The sequence below is a fragment of the Mixophyes fleayi genome, chromosome 2, assembly GCF_038048845.1.
Source record: "Mixophyes fleayi isolate aMixFle1 chromosome 2, aMixFle1.hap1, whole genome shotgun sequence".
Taxonomy (NCBI): Eukaryota; Metazoa; Chordata; class Amphibia; order Anura; family Limnodynastidae; genus Mixophyes; species Mixophyes fleayi.
Window position 1 is genome coordinate 8,868,055 of NC_134403.1, and position 21,604 is coordinate 8,889,658.

Genomic DNA, 21,604 nt, shown 5'->3' on the forward strand with positions numbered 1-21,604 from the left:
CTGGATCCACCCTCTGCCTGCAGGTTGGTGACACTAGTAGATGAAGATGAAGAGAAATGATGCTCACAGAGAAGACTGATATGTCTATTCTTTTGAGTGATTATAGTCTTTAAGTAGAATGCAATTTCCATTAGTGCAGTCAGCTAGACAGAACCTTATTTTATTTTTTTAGACATAATGATGTTCTAGGTGTATACAGAGTTATCTGGCCACACACTGCTTGCCACCACTGACGAATGATCTGATTTGTGGTAAATTTGACTGTGCACATGGATAGTCAAATTGCCAGATAAAATGATTATGAGAGTATAAAAGGTCATTATAAGGGTTGTTTATGAACCACAAATCTGCAGACCTGCAATGTTTCTTAATTTGTGTTGTGCCTATTTGTCCTCTATGGGCACAATGCAAGGTGAATCTCACTTTGGAAATACCCCTATTAAATACATCTGGGTCTAAACAGTACAAATGTCACATCAAAGTCCAAATTACTACCTAGGATTGTCCCTTTTCATGAATTTTAAATTATTTGTTTATTTTTACTAATATAATGTTTGGCTAAACCTCAATTTAGAATGAAAGTGAGGTGACACCAGGACTGACTTTATTACATGGGTCATGTGTGCGTGTTTAAGGATTTGTAGTACAGTGATTAATAAGTGTAATGAGGTTTGCCGCAATATGCAATTGAGCATCCCATTACAAACATAGGGACGAGACCTGACCTCCCCGACTTCAGAGGTATCAAATAATATACTGGAAGGATTCAACACCCTAACCACCCCTATAACTTCCATCCCATCCTACAAAATAAAGTCTTTTTTCTGCATTTCAGCACCTGGTCTTCCCTACACAAGCAAATCCCTTGATCCAGCCTACTCCACCCATTGGCCAGTGTAAAATTTTTAAGCCTCACAGAAACACCATCTTGATTGACAAATTCATATGTTTCCCGATAAAACTGGGTAACATTGCGCAAAATTAGGTGCGTGATGTCATGAAAAAGTATTACAGAATGGTTTTATACTTCAATGTTGGTCAAAGACTGGATACTGATTGATGTCATTGATAGTAAATACTGCCTAACCTGATTTCAATTATATCGAACCTAATCCAATATTTATTTCCATGAGCATTTGTTTTCATCCCACACATGCTGTGAATTTGATTGCCCAATCAGCCCAGCTACTCCCATGAGATGGAGAAAAGTTTTACATCCACAAAAAGATAAAGCATTTTGGAACTTGGCTATTTTTTTAATATCTCATAAGGAAAATTAAATAAATCAGTCTCTGCTATAAACTTTTGTACTCAGCACTTGCTTTAGAATTATATTATACACCAGCAGCTGCCTAGTCAGAGTGCTAATGACCCTTATAGTATACTGTCTGTTGTGAAGTTTGTAGCTGTCTGATTTATAGTGTTATTTTTTTTCCATAAGAGAAATCACAAAATGATTAAATAAAAAAATGTGTTAGTTGTATAGGGACTAATGTACCATCTATTGTAAATCATAAGGATATTTAAAAGTCTCAGAGACACAGGAATTTTAGGCATCATTTCCTCGCTCTCACTACATACAGGGCGATAAGCGTACGCACCCTTCCTCTATGTTTGAGGAGGAAGGTCCTGCGAGAAGAGATTGGAAGTGTTATAATTTTAATGACGTTACGTCAACATAGTTTTAACCATGATCTCATACCCCGTGTTTCATTTTGTTAGTTACACTGAGATCTTTGAAATGGCCAAAAGCTGAAAACTGGGAAAAATAATTTTACAAAATACATAAATGTAGCATAAGTCATTGTCTCACGAATGAAATGTTAAGTTGGTAGGATGTCATCAAAGAAATAAATACAAAATAAGTTTAGAGATGTTAAAGGGTTTTACTGCTTTTAGTTTAAAGACAACTGACAGTCTATTCTCTGATACACCAATTCTGGATGGAAATCCACATTCTTCTGTGCTAGAGAAGAAGTCCAACAGAGAAATCAGGGAAAATTATGTGATATTACTGGGACTACGTTTTCTGGAAATATACAGTTGAGGTTCTCCTGGGCAAAGGACCTTACAATGATGTCTATCCATTTTGCAGTACTCAGATTTGTAACTGTATATTCTTTTATATATATGTATATATATATATATATATATATATATATATACATATATATATATAGTGTAACAGCAGATATAATAAATAATGGTGCTCAGACACCAAATAAGTGAGTAGAAAACAATATAGTCCAATAGAAATAAACACTTGTTTCATAAAAAAGGCAGCTTCCTCCCAAATACCGGATGGTCCTCCGATCAATAGATCATCAATATATACAAAGGTAGGAGGAATAGTGGCACCAAATAGAGCGGTGTTAGCTGGTATAAATCACCCAGACAGTCAATAAGTGCTGTAGTATAACGGAAATGCAGACTTCAATATATGTCTCGCTGGTAAGATCAATATCGTCCAGTTTTCAATAGATTCCAACCATATACCGAAACCGAGACAGAGAAAAGCAAAAGAAAGAATGTCAAAGGTACCCGTGAAATATAATAAAAAGTAATAGGTGGCAGCGTACCAAACAGATATAATTAAACAGCTTATCTGTATCTGGAATGCCTGAACGTGGCCTCCAAACAGCCTAGTAGGTCAGGAACAGATGTATAGATAGCTTGCGTGGATATAACTGGATCACTGGTCACAGCACAGTCATAGCTCACAAACTCCACTCAGCCCATGTATTATAAGAGGAAAGAGCCATATAGTGTAGTATTTATATACAAATAATTTATTGAGCATATAAAAAATGCACACTCACAATGTATATAAAGTTTAAAAGCTTATCTGTAATCCTGGGATAAAGGGAATACTGCTTAACAGTGTAGATCTCTGGATATTTCACGAGGTAAACACCAATGGGCTCATAGTAACATAGTAACATAGTAACATAGTTGATGAGGTTGAAAAAAGACACCAGTCCATCAAGTTCAACCTATTTTGGATCTCCTGCGATCCTGCACTTATATTTGAAATTAATCCAGAGTAGGCAACTGCCCATCTGTTTCAATTTTGAAAATCCCCCCCAGACTTAATATTGCAATTCTATTTTTACCCTATATCCACTACTATCCTTTATTTTAAATTAACGGTCGTATCCCTGGATACACCTTTCCGCTAAAAATTTGTCTAACCCTTTCTAAAACATATCTATTGAATCTGCCATCACAACCTTCCCTGGCAATGAATTCCATATCTTGACTGCCCTTACTGTAAAGAACCCCTTCCTTTGCTGGTTGCGAAATTTTCTCTCCTCTAACCTTAAGGGATGACCACGTGTCCTGTGTATGGTCCTTGGGGTAAAAAGTTCCCATGAAAGCTCTCTGTATTGACCCCTAATGTATTTGTACATAGTAATCATATCTCCCCTTAGACGCCTCTTTTCTAAAGTAAACATGCCTAAACTGGCTAACCTTTCCTCATAACCTAATGACTCCATACCCTTTATCAATTTTGTCGCCCTTCTCTGAACCCTTTCTAGTTCCAAATTATCTTTTTTATAGAGTGGTGCCCAGAACTGTACTGCATATTCAAGATGAGGTCTTACCAACAATTTATACAGTGGCAAAATTACACTGTCTTCCCTTGCATCTATGCCCCTTTTTATGCATGCCAATACTTTGTTTGCCCTTGCAGCTGCTGCTTGACATTGAGCACTATTGCTAAGTCTACTGTCTATGAGCACTCCCAAATCCTTTTCCATTATAGATTCTCCCAAATTAATTCCATTTAATTTATAGATTGCGTTCTTGTTTTTGATCCCTGAATGCATAACCTTACATTTATCTGTGTTAAACCTCATATTCCATTTAGCCGCCCAATCCTCCAGTTTATTTAAGTCCCTCTGTAGAGAAGCTACATCTTGCTCTGATTTTATTACCTTACAGAGTTTAGTGTCATCTGCAAAAATAGAAACTTTACTCTCTAAACCATCACCAAGGTCATTAATAAATATATTAAAAAGGAGTGGGTCCCAGCACGGAACCTTGAGGTACTCCACTTAAGACCTTTGACCAATTAGAAAATGTTCCATTTATCACAACTCTCTGTTCCCTATTCTCTAACCAGTTTTCGATCCAAGTACAAATTTTGATTTCTAAACCCAGTTCCCTTATTTTGTAAACCAACGTCTTGTGTGGCACTGTATCAAAGGCCTTTGCAAAATCTAAGTAGACCACATCTACTGTCCTGCCCTGGTCTAAGTTCCCACTAACTTCCTCGTAGAAACTAATTAGATTAGTTTGTCATGACCTATCCCTCACAAATCCATGTTGATTCCTACTAATAATTTTATTGCGTACCAAGTAATCCTGAATACTGTCCCTTAAAATACCTTCCAGTAGTTTCCCCACTATTGATGTCAGGCTTACAGGTCTATAATTCTCTGGTTGTGATCTCGTCCCCTTTTTAAACAACGGCACCACATCTGCTATTCGCCAATCCCTTGGTACTGAGCCTGATGAGATTAAATCTCTGAAAATTAAGAATAGCGGTCTAGCTATTTCCGAGTTTAACTCCATAAGGCCCCTTGGGTGTATGCCATCTGGACCTGGAGCTTTATTTATCTTAATATTCTTCAGTCGCCTTTGGACTTCTTCCTCTGACAACCAAGTATCAATTAATGGCATGGTTTCATTTCCATTTTTATGTATTACTCCTGCCATTTGTTCCTCTCTGGTAAATACTGAAGAAAAGAACGTGTTTAATATCTCTGCTTTTTCCTTAGTATCATTTATCAATTCACCCATCTCACTTCTTAGGGGTCCTATATTATCTTTTTTAATCCTTTTGCCATTTATATACTTAAAAAACGTTTTGGGGTTTGTCTTACTTTCTTTTGCAACATGCCTTTCATTTTCTAATTTAGCCAATCTAATTTCCTTTTTGCATGTTTTTTTACATTCCTTGTACCTATGGAAGGACTCCTCTGACCCTTCAGACTTAAACAATTTAAATGCCCGCTTCTTCCTTTGCATTTCTTCCCTTACCTTTTTATTTAGCCACATTGGTTTAGACTTAATTCTTTTACATTTATTTCCCATAGGAATGAACTTATACGTGTATGTTTCCAACAACATTTTAAAGACAGCCCACATTTCTTCCGTATTTTTTTCTTCAAAGGCTTTGTCCCAGTCTATGCTCTTTATAGACTCCTTTAGCATATTAAAATTTGCCTTTTTAAAGTTTAAAGTCCTAGTTGATTCCTTATACTTATACAGAAGTTCTCAAAGGGATCACTCTCAAAGATCAGGAAGACAGTATAGCCTCAAATGTTCCAGGAGTGGGTGATAGTGAACAGCCTCAACGCGTTTCGTTCAGTTTGAACTTCATACATTGTGAGTGTGCATTTTTTATATGCTGAATAAATTATTTGTATATAAATACTACACTATATGGCTCTTTCCTCTTATAATACATGGGCTGAGTTGAGTTTGTGAGCTGTGACTGTGCTGTGACCAGTGATCCAGTTATATCCACGCAAGCTATCTATACATCTGTTCCTGACCTACTAGGCTGATTGGAGGCCACGTTCAGGCAAACCAGATACAGATAAGCTGTTTAATTATACCTGTTTGGTACGCTGCCACCTATTACTTTTTATTATATTTCACGGGTGCCTATGACATTCTTTCTTTTGCTTTTCTCTGTCTCGGTTTCGGTATATGGTTGGAATCTATTGGAAACTGGACGATACTGATCTTACCAGCTAGACATTGATTGAAGTCTGCATTTCCGTTATACTACAGCACTTAGTGACTGTCTGGGTGATTTATACCAGCTAACACCGCTCTATTTGGTGCCACTATTCCTCTTACCTTTGTATATATTGATAATATATATATATATATATATATATATATATATATATATATATATATATATATATTATTGTTTAGTTTTTTCTTATGTGCCATATGATGCAATGTTAGATGGTGAAAAGTTGAACAGTTCCTTTACACAACTCTTCCACATTTCATGGACTTACTTTGACCATTAGAACTGGTTGGTGCACACTAACCTACTATTTAAGGTCTGCGGTTTTTAGCTGTTAAATGTAACATGTGACTGCTTTGTCCTTGGAAATCATGGTTAGTAACTATCAAAATACAATCATTAATAATTATCTTTTGACATCATACTGACACAACTAAAGTCAACCTCATGTCAGTTATGTATGGATTGTCGTTTATAAGACATGTATGGAGCGTAGATTTTAAATAACATGTCTGGAGTGTCGGTTCTAAGTCACATGTCTTCAGTGCTGGGTCTTTGACACGTGTGTGTAGTGCTGTTTGTATGACACGTGTAGAATGGTGTTTCTCTGACGCATGTGTGGAGTGTTGGTTGTAGTACACATGTGTGAAGTGCTGGTTTGTGACGATACCGGGTATATCTGGCCCAATGCTACCCACTTCATGGTGGCTGGCCACCCACGGGTGCCTCATTATGCCAGGGAAGTCTACCCAGTACCTTCTAGGATTCATATAGTCACTCAGGCAAATGCATTTATAAAGTAAAGCAATACATTTATTGTAATAAAAACAACACTGGATTATTATGTACACACAGTAAATAAATGCCAGGCAGGTTTACCACATCATCTGTCCTTTACCCCACTAGCTTAAGGAGTTACAGTCACCTGGCTGTCCGGACTTGATGACCCATGAATCTCTCTCAGCTGCATAGAGAGTAGACTCCGGTAGAGAACGACAACTCAAAACCCGATATTACATCTTCCATTAATGAAATTCCAGAAGGAACACCCCCTTACCCCTCTGGAGTGGCTCCTTATATCTACGGTCTAATTTCCACAGAGCTTTCCCCTCTCTGGCCAAACCCTTGGACTTCTCCTTGTTAAACATTTGTTAGTGCTCGACTAGGCAGTTTGGATAGAGGAGTAAAGATGAGCTGTCCTTCCACAGAACCTCCCCTGCTAGATGGCCTGTCTGGAATAGTCTTCTGAGAACAATGGACTCTAATTAGTTTAGCCCCGCTAGCATCTTTCAATCTGATACCCACCCATAACATCCTGGCTTCACTTTAAAGACAATGAATAATAACCTCACTGCCACATCACCAATATACAATAAACAATGTACATATTTACAATGAGCTACAATGTCCCCTTATCCACATGTAATTAGACACTGCAGTGGTATTCTTTTGGGCTGGGGGACAAAAGCAAGGGCTATAAAATGGACGTGCTATAATCCACATTTTGTGAGTAACAAGACTGATTAGGATGATATTAATACCTTGTTTCACCACATGGTTCTATGTCACATGTGTGAAGTGTTGGTTGTAGTACACATGTGTGGAATGCTGATTCTATGTCACATGTATGGAGTTTTGGGTCTTTGAAACATGTGTGGAGTGTTGTTTGTATGACATGTGTACTATGTTGCTTCTCTGACACATGTGTGGGTTGTTGGTTCTATGACATGTGTATAGTATTGGTTTTATGACACGTGTGTGGAGTGTTGTATAGCAAGGAAAGGAATTCTGACTCAAACTGTAGTAAATGTTTCAACCACCCCCCAAAAAAAAACAATTGAATTATTCAATCAGCCCAAGGACTATACTTATTTAATGTTGAGGGAACATATTTCATTTCAGTATGTGAGCGTCAGTTTACAAAAATACCACTGAAATTTTGCCCTCATTGCTAAGATCGTGTCTGCCAATTATAAATACATTGAACAGTCCAAAACAACCACATTTTATTGTAGGGTAATTATGAACAAACGGCAGCCATTGCTGAATACCTGACCTATTCAATAATTCATTTTTATAGAGTTTTTCTAAGGAGATGATAACTAAAATAAATATAATATGATATCTATCCAAGCAAAATGTGTTAGACATAGGCTACAATATTGTTTGTCTACTGATCTCCATCAGCATAATGTGAAAACCTACAAGACAAATCACAGTGAAAACGAAATATTAGATTGTATCTATTATGTTCTGTACAGACATAATGTATCACAGTTTCCTGGATAGTTGACCCTGTTTGTCGTTTTACTGAATAATTTGCTAAACCTGCTGCGAATCTGTTTGGTTTTAATACCATATATCAAGGGATTTATCACTGGGGGCAACAGAAGGTAAATGTTCCCAAAGAGGATATGTAGGTTTTGAGTTGAATTGAATTTAAACCTGTGTACCACAGACAGGCCTATCAGGGGTATATAATAGATGAGGACAGCACATATGTGTGCTGCACATGTACTGAAGGCCTTAAGATGGGCATCTTCCGCCAGATCAACAATTGTTTTAATAATCAGTAGGTAAGACACAGAGATGAAAAGACTGTCTATCCCCATGACAGAGAGGATGACAAACAGACCGTAGATAATATTGATCGTTACATCAGCGCAGGCAAGATTCATGAGCTCCGGATGTAGGCAATAGGAATGTGTCAGTAGGTTATCTTTCCAAAGTGTGAACCGTTTGATAATCAACGGGATAGGTATCATCAGAGCGGCTCCTCTGACTACAATAACAGAAGAGATCTTTGTGATTGTCTCAATTGTTAAAATAGAAGAATATCGCAGAGGGTGGCAAATAGCCACATAGCGATCTACAGCCATGGCCACCAATATCCCAGACTCTATTGCAGAAAGGAAATGGAGGAAGAACATCTGGGTCAGACACATATTGAAAGTGATCTGCCTGGTGTCAAACCAGAGGATCCCCAGCATTCTCGGCATGGCCGTGGTGGCTATAAACAGATCGATAGCTGACAACATGAACAGGAAGATGTACATAGGCTCGTGAAGCTTCTGATCCACTTTGATGATGTACAGGAGACTGAGGTTCCCTATGACAGCAACCATATATAATGATAAGAGGGGAAATCCAATCCAGAAATTATAGTCATCCAAGGATGGAATTCCACTGAGGATGAAATCGCTGCTAATGCTGCACATGGATTTATTATACAACAACATGATCTGTATTTGGTCACAGAAAATACATTGTCTTCTGTAAAAGAAATAGGGATGTTAGACAGGTGTTAATACTCTTCCTGATTATATATTTTTAGGCATTGGTACTGGTGGAATTTTGTAAACAGGTCTAGACCCATATGTTTCCCATGGTTGAAAATAAAGCCCAATTTTGTAATTTGATTCTATTTGTAGATAAACCATTTTTTTTACTTCTTTATACTAGACAACACCAGGGGGTAAATGTATCCAGCAGGTTTGAAAAGTGGAGATATTGCCTATAGCAACTAATCAGATTCATTTTGTAGAATGTACTAAATAAATGATAAGTAGAATCTGATTGGTTGGCAACATCTCCACTTTTAAACCTCCTGGAAACTCATAGCTTGATACATTTGCCCCCACGTGTTGTCAGATACTCGTGTGTTTGAAAAACCCTACAGTGAGCCAGCTCCATCATGATTCAATAGCATGATGCACAGATCACACCAAGTTCCAGTCCTGTTAGTAGCCCCTCTAAAATTCCAGGACTTTAGTACTGACCTAGGTAAGTTCACTAGTAATTGTGCTTGAAACGTAACATTCCTTCACCCTATTTATCTAGTACTAGAACTAATTCTGAAATGAGTCAGTGAAAATATTTAAGGACACCTTGACATTATATTATTATTCACCAAATTCACGTATGGGACAATTTTATTTATTTCAACTTAATCAAAGTTATTTTCTTTTAAGGAAAATTTTCTCAGTATGTAAATGACAGAGATAAATCATGTTCAAGGGAGATGAGCGAAGAAAGGGAGTGTCACGTTAATGTTGAATTCACCACCGACTGGTCTTGGCGCTACTAAACAGGGGGGCGAGGAGTCTAATGCACCCCCAGTGTCCACTAGGGTCAAGTACAAGGGAGTAAGGACTTGGCTACATGAGGTTTGCAGGCCATGGATCTCCGAGTTATTCACCACTGCTGTGCCATGGTGAACAGGAATGGTCAAACGGTCCAGGTCAAAGCCAACAGAGATTGAGGAAGATCCAAAAGGATGCTCAGAAAGAAGCCAAGGGTCAAAACCTGAACAAGCAATGCAGTGCCAGAGACAACCAAGAGAGAGAGTAGTCAGGAAACAAATCAAAGGTCAGGAGCAAAACACAGGTGACTGGATACAGGCAAGTGGAATGCTGGAACTGGTTTGAACCAACACTCTGGCACCAGAAGGGTGTAAGAGGCCTCCTTATATAGAAGGAAGTAGAACCTGATTGGTTGATGAAAGATTCGATGGTCAGAATGCAACGGACTGCCTATAGAGAATGTGCACACGTGTGCAGCGTGATTGAGCAAACCCAAAAGAGCGTTCAGTTCGCTAGGCAATGGGACGCAAGCGGTGAGGAGAGGCAAATATCCGGCCCCAGAACCTAGGGAAAGTGCGGGGATATGGCCTGACAGGGAGAAAGAGGTCAATAAACTTAAATATAGAGAAACATGTAACACTCTACTTATATATATCATATATCTTATATTGGTTGCTACAGAACGAATTACACTCCAGGTATAGAGAGGGATGACTCTATAATTCTCTACAGACCTTTTGCAATGATTATTTCTGTACTATAATCGACCCATTGAATTTTTTGTACCTAAATAAAGAAAAGTTTTTCTCTGATAAAGATTTGTGCAGTGGATACAGTTTTTCATCTTCCAGAATGTAGTCAGGGCAATGGTTGAAAGACACACTGATTTCCCCAGATTAGTTGTCCAACATGGAACTGGCAGTGATAGACGCTGATAAGGCAGCAGAGAGACGTTGTCACCAGCCTGAGACAAAGATCACTGTAGAGACAGGAATGAGAACAGCAGAGAGATAACTGTTGAGTGACTTTGAGAAATACAAGAACGGGTGTGTTTAAAATGCACTTAGCGACTGTCTCTCACCTCTTCACATCACCTTTTAAACTTAACCCTTAAACTATGATAATTAAATAAAGACATGGACACTCTCTTAAGATGGCAAATAATAGATCACAGTTTATTTAAATTGGTGACGGGAAAGCAACTGCGGGAAAGCAAACGACAGATGACTGAACCATACTGTGGATGGAGAACTGGCCCTGAATCCACCTAATCATGGATTAACTCCCCTACCATATGGCTGGAGACCACGCCCCCTCCTGACTCACATTAACCTGCCATCACTAAGCCGATTAAGAGGTCCTCCTAAGAACGACCAAGGGCTACCAGTAACTCAAAGGGGGCAGCGACCCACCTCCAATCAGCGATAGTGCCATATGCAACAGCCGCTGAATGTAGCGCTTTCCTACCACCGCTGTTGTCCTTTACTGTATGAACAGCCCGCCACCAGATGACCCCAAAATAGCACCTAACTGTGACTAAATATGGCCATTAAAGATATCTAGGTCTGCCTCAGTAAGGTGTACCCCATCCTTACGGTACAGCTGCAGTTGGTCAATAGTGAGCAAAGAGTGACTAATTACGAAAACCTCCAAGGCAGATGTGACATGTCCTATGGCTCGATTGGTCTTTCTAACGATCTTTTGCATTCTCCTAAGGGGAATTTCTGGTCTCCAGCATAAAAGGGACACTACAGCGGACCAGACAAGGTTTATGGTTGGTCATTGTGATTTTATGGTCTGTAAATCTGTACGAATTTGTATAATTAGGTCCAGCGGTTTGTCTTTCCATAAGTCATTGCCTCCTAGGTGTATAGTGATTATGTCTGGAGGTCCTATTCTTAGAATTTCCCTATTAAGCCAAGGCAGGAGGTCGGGCCAAAAAATGCCCCATCTACCGAGCCAATGGATATCTACAGGGACCTGAAAAGCATTCCAATTGGAGTTCATCTTATGTCTGGATGCCCAGTACACATATGAGTGGCCTATCACCCCAATTTGTCTCCTTCGCAAACTGGCACCTGCAGACAAAAAGTACTCCAAGTCAGCCTCAAAATGTAAGTGTTGTTGGCATACAGGACACCACCTATCAGTCTGAGCCTATGAGCTAATATTGAGCAAAGAAGGAGATGAAGAGCACGGAAATCCAAGTGAAGGCAAATAACCTGACAAAACTCTGGAGGCACACCACTAATCAGGCCTTGATCTGGGGAAAATATGGAAAAAATCCCTTCATGCCTTCGCTAAAAGCAAAAAGCAGCATGCCCTGGGTCACTGCGAGGGAAAAGGGAGGACGGGATGAGAGAGAAAGGGAGGGGGAGAGTTGAAGAATTGAAGAGAATAAAGTAGCAGAAAGGTAGGAAGGGAGCAGGTTAGACATCAGCCTAAATGTATGTTTTATTTGTAGAGGATTTCCATCTTACTAGGGTTTCTTTTGCGGCAACGGAGGAGCCGGCCAATGCAGCAGCTGTAGCCGCACAAATCCTAAATGAGTGTGTGCCAAACAGAGATGCATCTATACTCAATAGACTCAATGTTTTCTTGAAGAGTGCATTAAAGTGGTAGTTGGTAATTCGGGAACCGTTTTAATGGGACAAAAATACTAGAGCAGTGTCGGGTCTGATCTCTATAAGCTGTTTGGTTAGCGCAACTATTTGAATCCACGTGCCTCTATTTGTCTGGTCAGTCTTGGACCTAGGTATTTTACAGGACAGCTGATCGTCTTTTAACACTATATGTTTTGCTAGAAATGCAGACACAGGATTAAGTTTAGATTGCGCAATTAGATCAGAGATACCAAAGGCACCAAAGAAGGCTAGAGCTAATACCATACGAAAAAGTAAGAGCTTATAAGGGTACGACACAACAGATTGCAATGAATATATGAACTGGCACAACAAAGGAAGGTCAACTGGGTGCCTGGTATCCTCTTGTGGGGGTCTGTCTCTTGCCCATCCTTTTAGGGCTTTGAATATAATAAAGTTTTTGGTTGGATCAACTGTTCCCTGCATGCATGCCATGAAAGATATACCTGCCAATGCTGATGACATAGCTATCTTTGACGCGCCATCCCGGTATCGCGACCATGTGAAGGCAAGGATCTCATCACTCTGACATGTTACATGCCTTGCCCTGCCTGATAATCTGCCAAACACAAGAGGGACAATGGGTACCTGTAGGGTTAGCATGCAGAGCGAGGACCCTAAACCTCCGCCATTTACAGCGCGATAAAATGTCCGCTATGTTATTTTCCAGGCTCGGGACATGAAAACTAGCTAGGACTGACACCAGGACTCTGGCCAGCAAGCTGAACACCATTCCCTGTCAAGATAGGCAACAAAACCCTTTGAGCCTGAAGCATTTGTGTATAGTTGTAGCTGAAGGTTGGATAATGCGTGAGCAGGCCAAATTAATTTCCCATTAAATTCAGTAAGGAACCGACGCCATACTTGTAGGTCTTCCTTTGATCTCCAGAGAAAATTACATAGGTCGAATGTGGATGATTTAGGCCGGTTGTGGACCTTAGCAGTTTTCCGACAGAATACTCAGCCCATAAGAATATTGCGGCAAGCAAAGTTGAATAAACCTAACATGGAATGCACTTTCCCAATTGGAACCGCCCGAGCGCCTTGGATCATAATGATGGAGTCTAACATTTTGAGAATTTTGTCCCGGGGGAGACGACAACAACCAGCCTGGGTGTCAATCTATATTCCCAGGTAGGACAATCAGGAAGTGGGACCTTCGGTTTTATCCTGTGCGATAGGCACATCTAAGACCGTGAAAAGAGCTTCAGCTGATGCCAATATATCTGCACATCGGGATGACTCTGCTGGGCCTTTAAACAAAATATCATCTAGGTAATGGGCTATTCCGTGATGACCTGTGCCTGTTGTAGCCACCAGTGGAAAAAGGAGCTAAATTTCCCAAAGGAAGCACATGATATAGAACAACCCATGGGTAAACAGCGGTTGATGTAAAAGCCATCATGCATTTGAAAATCCATGAACCTGAATGAGCTGGGGTGCAGGGGAAATAACCTGAAGGCAGATTCTTTATCCAACTAAACTAACTGGGAACCAATACAAAATTCTTGAACTAATGACAGGGCAGACTCAAACGATTGATAGTTCACTGAGATAAATTGTTCATCAATTGCGTCATTCACCGATTTGCGATTGGGTAAGAGAGATATTGGATTAATTTAAACTTACCGGCCGCTTTTCACTCATGTTGAGATATCACAAAATTGGGAAGGGGATGCGTGTTAAATGGGCCAAGCATAGATCCCAGACAAATTTCTTTGGAAACCTTTTCTGCCAATATCTGAGGAAAAATAAGTGCTGATTTGAAATTTTAGGGAATGGGTAAAACCATGTTGAAAGCCTGTTCTCAAGAATGTGGCCGCTTCTTGATCGGGGAAAAGTTGAAGCCATTTAAGTAAGGCCTGGACCTCGGCAGGAGGAACATATGTTGCGATACTTGCACGCAGCTCCTCTGGTACAAGATCCTGCATTAAAGTCATAGCATCGTTTTTTGTTGAAGGGGCCCTCCCAGATGTCGGAAACAGCTTAGGTCCAGTTGTAAGTAATGCCTAACTACTTGGGCGCATAAGCTCAATCCAGGTTTCCACATGCTTGAAATCTAGCGGGAGGCTCTTGCTACCACTCAATTTTTGCCTGAACTGCTCATCATAGGCTCTTCGAATCATACCACCATCATTGGTGTAAATGTCGTTAATCATATGAAGGTAGCTACAGACATTTCTGCCTTCATCAGACCTGGTCTCGGTATATGTCGCAGCAAATACACAGAAGCCGCTAAGCCAATTGGAGAAGGATTTTTAGGACTCTTCACCTATGCCATTTTTTTCACGTGCAGCTGCTAAGTTCTTTTTTTCCTAAAACTATTACGGCAAACATATGCTCCTTTCCTAATCCTATTCTTAGCGCTGTTCCTTATGTCCCACATGTGTTACAACTCTGTTGTTTATACCTAGCAGCAGTGCATCATACCACCAGAGGTGCTGCTGTTCTGCTCCTGAACTCTGCAACATGCCTGAAGGAGTTAATCTCCTTGTCTAATGCTAATTAGAACTTCACCTGTTGCACTGGTTTAAGTACCTGCCTCTAGCAGTTCATCCGTTTGTTCCTGGCTGCTGCTAACCTGCTCCTGTGCTATTTGATATATACCTGCTGGACTGAACTTCTGTGTATGACCTCTGCCTGTACCTTGGACCTTGCCTGCTTGCCTGAGACCCCAAATCATTTGACTGTACCTTGGACCACGCTATTCTGCCTGTTGCCCTGACTTTTTGGACAGACTTCTGGACCTCGCTAATTTGCTTGATCTCTGCCTGGCTATTTCGATTTGTTTGTCTGATCACTGCTTTATCCCTGGACTCTGTCTGCTTTCCTGGACAGCCTTGTGCCTTCTGGACTGGGGTAAAACTTATTATACTTGTTCCTGCCATTTTACTATACAGTCTCTTTTGGAACCTGTTATCCGTGGATTTGAGTTATCTTTGTTAATATATTTACTTGAATAAAGACACTTTGACTTACACTACTGTTGCTCTTCGTGAATGCACTGGGATTCATAACAACATGAGAGTGGTATTTTCAAACTGCAATTCGTCGCTGCCGTGCACCCTACTGGGAATAAAAGGGGCCATCCTGCTGTTTGAAGGTCGCTTCCCTGCCAATTGACCCTGACGTAGCTTAATTAGTTTGGGTGAGTCTTGATCGCTATCGGAAGATTCGTTACTGGTGCTATTGATGGGTGGGCTAGTGTCATGTGCATATGAATGATAAGATAATACATACTCACCAGCCGACTCGTCATCTCTGGACACACGCGCTTTTACGCTCTGACTTACAGGCAACCCTCGCTTCTGCACCCTTCTGGTTTTCTGGCTGGAAGCCCGCTAGGTCTGTGAAAGCTGCGTATCTGGAAAGAAAAAAGCATAAGCAAATGAAATTTGAGTGTTCCTATATCTTCTGTCATTGTTTTGTTGGCTCCTGCTTGGTGATCACCCAATGTCAGCAATAGGTTCCGTGAGAGGATGGGCCAACGGAACTCTGGGATAGCCTAAGGAGGGCGCCAGCAGAGTAACGTGTAGCCTGAGTGTGCAGAGGGCGTAATTTAACCAGTTCGTACTGCCTGGACCCTGACCTAGAGCTATATGTAATATCTTCTACTGCCTGATTGAGAATAGCCGGTGGGAATGGCCATTGTGAGTGGTCGTCTGTGGGGGTGGGTCGTCATCTATGATGTTGGGATACATAAAGTCCCCCCCTGTTGTCTGTAGCCAGAGGAAGGCAACAAGCTTCTTTACGCTGTCCTGTCCACTACTAGTGACCTGTTAGCCGTGTCTCAGTCAGAGCTGCAAGGAACAGATGAAAAAATATGAGTGGAACAAGGCATAATAAATTTTGCACAAATAAGTGTCCTAAAATAAAATAAGAAATAAAATCAGAGTTACTACTTACTAGTTAAGACCTGATGTGTGAGGGAACACAGTTAAGAAGGATGGGACGTTTCAGTCTTGATAGACTCCCTCAAAGAAATGAACACTGTACTACTGATACAATGGATTTTGAAACCATTTCTTGTTGGCTCTTCACCCAGCACCTTAGGAATTTTATTTTCAGAAAGTTAGATGAATGCCCAAAATGACACAGGGCTTTCCAAGTAAATTATGGATGTCCTGAGATCTGGCATGTCACAAGACTTGAGTTTGGCCTGGCTAAGTCTAGCTCCTCTGCATACACAAACTACTCAGAGATCTTATCTGTCTCCGGGTCTGGCTTCTTTCAAAAGACCATTGACACTTGCCTAGTTCAGACTCGGTTAACAAAATACGCTTTAAAAGGTTACATAAAATATTCACAGTGTTATACATAAATTCAATAAAAAATAACAATCAGTCATTAGATAAACTACATTTCATCACACTGTTAGATAGCTGCTCCATACACTAGCGATTTTAAGTACGTTTGTTTTTATAACTGTCTTTTCAATATGATCATATGATAATTGGAGAAAGAGGAAGTTAATCAGAGTTAATACTAACTGATGAGAACAGAAACATTTCACAGTAATAACTAATTAGGAAATACGAATCTAGCCAAATGATTATCAGCCAAATACAGACTTTTTATAAAACACAAAGACATTCACACATTGTGTATGGAGTATATTATTCCAATAAGGGCTAATGAGTGTTCTGTGGCTTATGGAAACCAAGTGAGATACAGACATTACAAGGAGGGTTCCAACCATCCACAGAGCCAAAATATTCAGTAAAAATCATCTGTGGAAATGGAATTACTTCATAAGGCTAATAAAGATACAGTTGTCAGTTGTAGATCAGTCAGATTAGACCTAACATAACTCTGAGAAAAGAGAAATATGTCTTTATTCATTATCAAGGCTCATTCCTCTTGTATCTCATCATTCCAGCTCAGCTAAGGGTGGTCTTTAACACGTCACCCCTTACACAAGGATGTATTTATATTTAGAGCTCAGTATCCCCTCAACATTCTCATATCTCTCTGTACAATGCCCTGCTTCTATTATTTATAGTAAGCCAATATAAATACAATTAAAACAGGAAAAATAAAGCAAAATGAATAAAAAACATTTCCCTGCTGTCCCTGAACAGTGCGCCTTAGGCATGTAGGTGGTCTATCTGATAAATACATTGCCGACCACACACATGCATACATATATGCACATACATATACATACTAATACATACATACATACATACATATACATACATAGATATACACACATATACACTATATGGACAAAAATATTTGGCCACGCCTGTTAATTATTGAATAGAGGTGTTTCAATCAGACCCGTTGCCAGAGCTGTGTAAAATCAAGCACCCAGCCATGCAGTCTCCATTTGTGATACAAAATGGGTCGTTCTGAAGAGCTCAGTGAGAAGCATGGCACTGTGATAGATGCCACCTTTGCAATAAGACGGTTTGTGAAATTTCATCCCTGCTGGATATTCCACGGTCAACTGTCAATGATATTATTAGAAAGTGGAAGCATTTAGGAACAACAGCAACTCAGCCACAAAGTGCAAGACTGAGCAAAATCACAGAACGGGGTCAACAACTGCTAAGGCGCAGGGTACGTAAAAGTGGCCAACGCTTTTCTGATTCCATAGCTGAAGAGTTCCGAACTTCCACTGACATTAATGTAAGCACAAAAACTGACAGGAGCCTAAGAGAATGGGTTTCCATGGCCGATCAGCTGCATCCAAGCCTCACATAACCAAGACCAATGCCAAGCGTTGGATAGAGAGGTATAAAGCACACCGACTGGACTGTGCAGCAGTGGAAACATGTTCTTTGGGGTGATGAATCACGCTTCTCTGCTTGGCAGTCAGGTGGGCAAGTCTGGGTTTGGAGAATGCCGTGAGAATGTTACCTGCCTGACTGCATTATTATTATTATTATTATTATTATTATTATTAATAAATATTTATTTATTTATTTATAAGGCGACACAGATTCCATAGCGCTTTATACAGAAGCATGTAACAAATAGATGAAGTAAAACATGTCAGTAGCACAAATGAGTGTGAGTAATGCTATGGGGACTCACACAGAGTGCAGCAAAAGGCGTGACAGGACGTATGAGGGACAGGAGACAGACATGGGACAATAGATTGAGAGGACCCTGCCCATGAGGGTTTACATTCTAAATGGAGGGGTGGTGAGAGACAGTAGGACTAACTGGGAGAAATATTTAGATGGCAGGCGAGGTAGTGGAGGTGATGGATAGAATGATTAGGAAGTGATAGTAAAGGTGAGCTTGAAAAAGGTGAGTTTTGCGTGAGCGTTTCAAGGACTGAAGGTTGGGGGAGAGTCGAGTGAGACAGGGCAGGGAGTTCCAGAGATTAGGGAAGCACAGCAGAAGTCTTGGAGGTGAGAATGGGAAGAGGCAATGAGAGGTGAATTAAGGCGGAGGTCAGTGGTGGAGTGGAGTGGTGGATAGTTATCTACCTCTAAACAAGCTCAGAGATGTAAGGGGTGAGAAGTGTTGGTTGGTAAGGGCTTTGAAAGTGAGGGTAAGGAGTTTGAACTGAATCCTGAAACGGATAGGGAGCCAATGAAGAGATTTACGCAGAGGGAGAAGCAAAAGAGGTGTTATGGGAGAGGAAGATAAGCCTAGCCACAGCATTTTGTAAGGATTGAAGGTCAGGAGTACGAAAAGGGAGAGACCATTGGACTTAGCTGAAAGTAAGTCATTTGTTACTTTAGTGACAGCAGTTTCAGTTGAGTGAAGGAGACGGAAGCCAGACTAGAGAGGGTCAGGATGAGAGTGGGAAGAGAGAAAGTGGGTCAGACAATTGAAGACAAGTCGTTCAAGAATTTTAAAAGCAAAGGGAATCAGAGATATGGGGCAATAGCTGGAGAGAGAGGATGGGTCAAAGGAAGGTTTCTTGAGAATAGGAGTGATGGGAGCATGCTTAAAGACTAAGGGGAAGATGCCAGTCGAGAGAGAGAGAGAGGTTAAAGAAGTGAGCAAGGTGACAAAAGGCATTGGAAGAGAGGAAGCAGATGAACTTGGAGGAGACAGGATTGAGAGGACAAGTTGCAGAAGAGGAGGAGAGAAGAGAGAGGATCTCAGGCACACTAACAGGAGGCTAGGAGCCAAGTGTGGCAGAGTGAGTGATAGAGAGGACAGGTGGGGGGAGGTAAGTCTGACGAGAACAGATATCATTGTGTATAGAGTCAATTTTGTCTTTGAAGTAGGTGGCAAAGTCAAGAGCGGTGATGGATGAGGGGGGAGGAGGTGGGGAGGATACAGTAGAGAAATAATGGTAGCAAAGAGGCATTGAGGTTTATTGGACAGAGAGGAGATGAGGGATGTGAAATAGGTTTGTTTGGCAAGAGAGAGGGCAGAGTAGTAGGAGGAAAGGATGAATTTATAGTGGTTGAAGTCATCAATGAAACAGCATTTTCTCCTTTGTGCATTATACATTATGCCAACTGTGAAGTTTGGTGGAGGAGGAATAATGGTACGGGCTGTTTTTCAGGGTTTGGGCTAGGCCCCTTATTTCCAGTGAAGGGTGATCTTAATGCTTCAGCATACCAAGTCTTTTTGAACAATGCCATGCTTCCATCTGAATGGCAACAGTTTGGGGATTGCCCCTTTCTATTCCAACATGGCTGTGCTACAGTGCACAAAGCAAGGCCTACAAAGACATGGTTTGATGAGTTTGATGTGGGAGAACTTGAATGGCCTGCACAGAACCATGACCTCAACCCCATCCAACACCTTTTGGGATGAACTGGAACAGGCATTGCGAGCCAGGCCTTCTCGTCCAACATCATTGCCTGACCTCATAAATGCTCTACAAGATGAATGGGCACACATTCCAACAAAAACAATTTAACATTTGTGAAAAGCCTTCCGAGAAGAGTGGAAGCTGTTATCACTGCAAAAGAGGAACCAACTTCATATTAAAGTTTATGCATTTCAATACAATGTCATTACAGTCCTGTTGGTGTAATGGTCAAGCATCCAAATACTTTTGTCTATATAGTGTATGTACTAACATATGAATATTGACACATTACCTATTATTAGTCCTATCATGAAATTGTACATTTTCCATTAATTCCGTGCAGTTTGTTGCTCCCAATATCAGTAAACCATGAACTTGGGTGTTAAGCCAACATTGTCCACTCTGATTGAACTTGAACAAAAAAAAAAGGGATTAATGGTGATTGCAAGGAATGTTCAAACAAAGCAGGGTGGACCCTGGAAGCAGCATAGATGGATAAAGTACCGCAAGCTGAATATATGATCCATCGAGAATTCATGCAAGTTGAAACCTGGAAAGATCTAAAATCTTCATTGCAGTGGTAAGATGTGGAATACATAGTGTGAATTACACTTTAGAAACTATCAGTCTTATTCAGAACTGCATCACTGAACTCCATAGCAAAATTAGTTTAAGGGCCCAGTAACACTTCTCTCCTCCCAGGGCCCCCAGTCTGCACTCAATAGAGCAGAGTGATGGCCTTTTCTGAGCATGACTGGTCTGGCATGTACGCAAGGAAAGGTCACCACTCGTGTCTGTTGAGAGCAGAGCGGGGGACTTGGGGGGAAGGGGTGCCTAGGATGGGGGAGGCATTTCTGCCCCCCCTTACCTTTAGGTCTCATGGGGCCCCACACCCATGCACACCCTATTGTTATGCCCCTGTTCTTATTAACATTGCACTGAAGTATAGAAGTATAAAAAACATGTTAAAATCAGAGAAACGGAACTGTGTGAAAAACTCTTAACAAATTTTTGCTTTTTTTCAGCAGCAAAGTACTTTTCTGGAGAGGAACAATTCTCTGTTCTGGAAGCTGAACATTTTTCCAGAAACCAGGGAGTTTAATTGTGGTAGCTCGTCTCTTTGTTCTATAAATTGTAAACAGGAAAGGGCTTTATGGTAATTTATTATTAGAATTAAACATAGTGAAGTTTCCAGCATCACTAATCCTGCATAAATAATGAATTGTTTCTGTTTCTTCTAAATAATTTCCGATGTTTCTTTAGAAGTATATATGCTCATATGGAGATCTAATTTATAGATGAATCAGAAGGATCGTGAAGTCCCCCTTTCACATTTTGTATTCATACTAAAAGTCAAGATCAGAGGTCAGTTGTG

General features: G+C 40.5%; 1 protein-coding gene across 1 annotated transcript; it reads right to left on the minus strand.

Moving 5' to 3' along the window:
• Positions 1 to 8,019: 8,019 nt before the first annotated feature.
• LOC142139733 (olfactory receptor 51E1-like) lies at positions 8,020 to 21,326 on the minus strand. The gene is made up of 2 exons (XM_075197602.1): positions 21,266 to 21,326; positions 8,020 to 9,046 (listed from the first exon to the last, which is right to left on the minus strand). Exon 2 carries the CDS (start codon positions 9,010 to 9,012, stop codon positions 8,020 to 8,022), a length of 993 nt encoding a protein of 330 aa, XP_075053703.1. The 5' UTR covers positions 9,013 to 9,046; positions 21,266 to 21,326.
• Between the last annotated feature and the right edge of the window lie 278 nt (positions 21,327 to 21,604).

Bases quoted from the DNA above. Each gene is read 5' to 3' on its own strand.
- LOC142139733 (XM_075197602.1), bottom strand. From the start codon at position 9,012: ATGTTGTTGTATAATAAATCCATGTGCAGCATTAGCAGCGATTTCATC.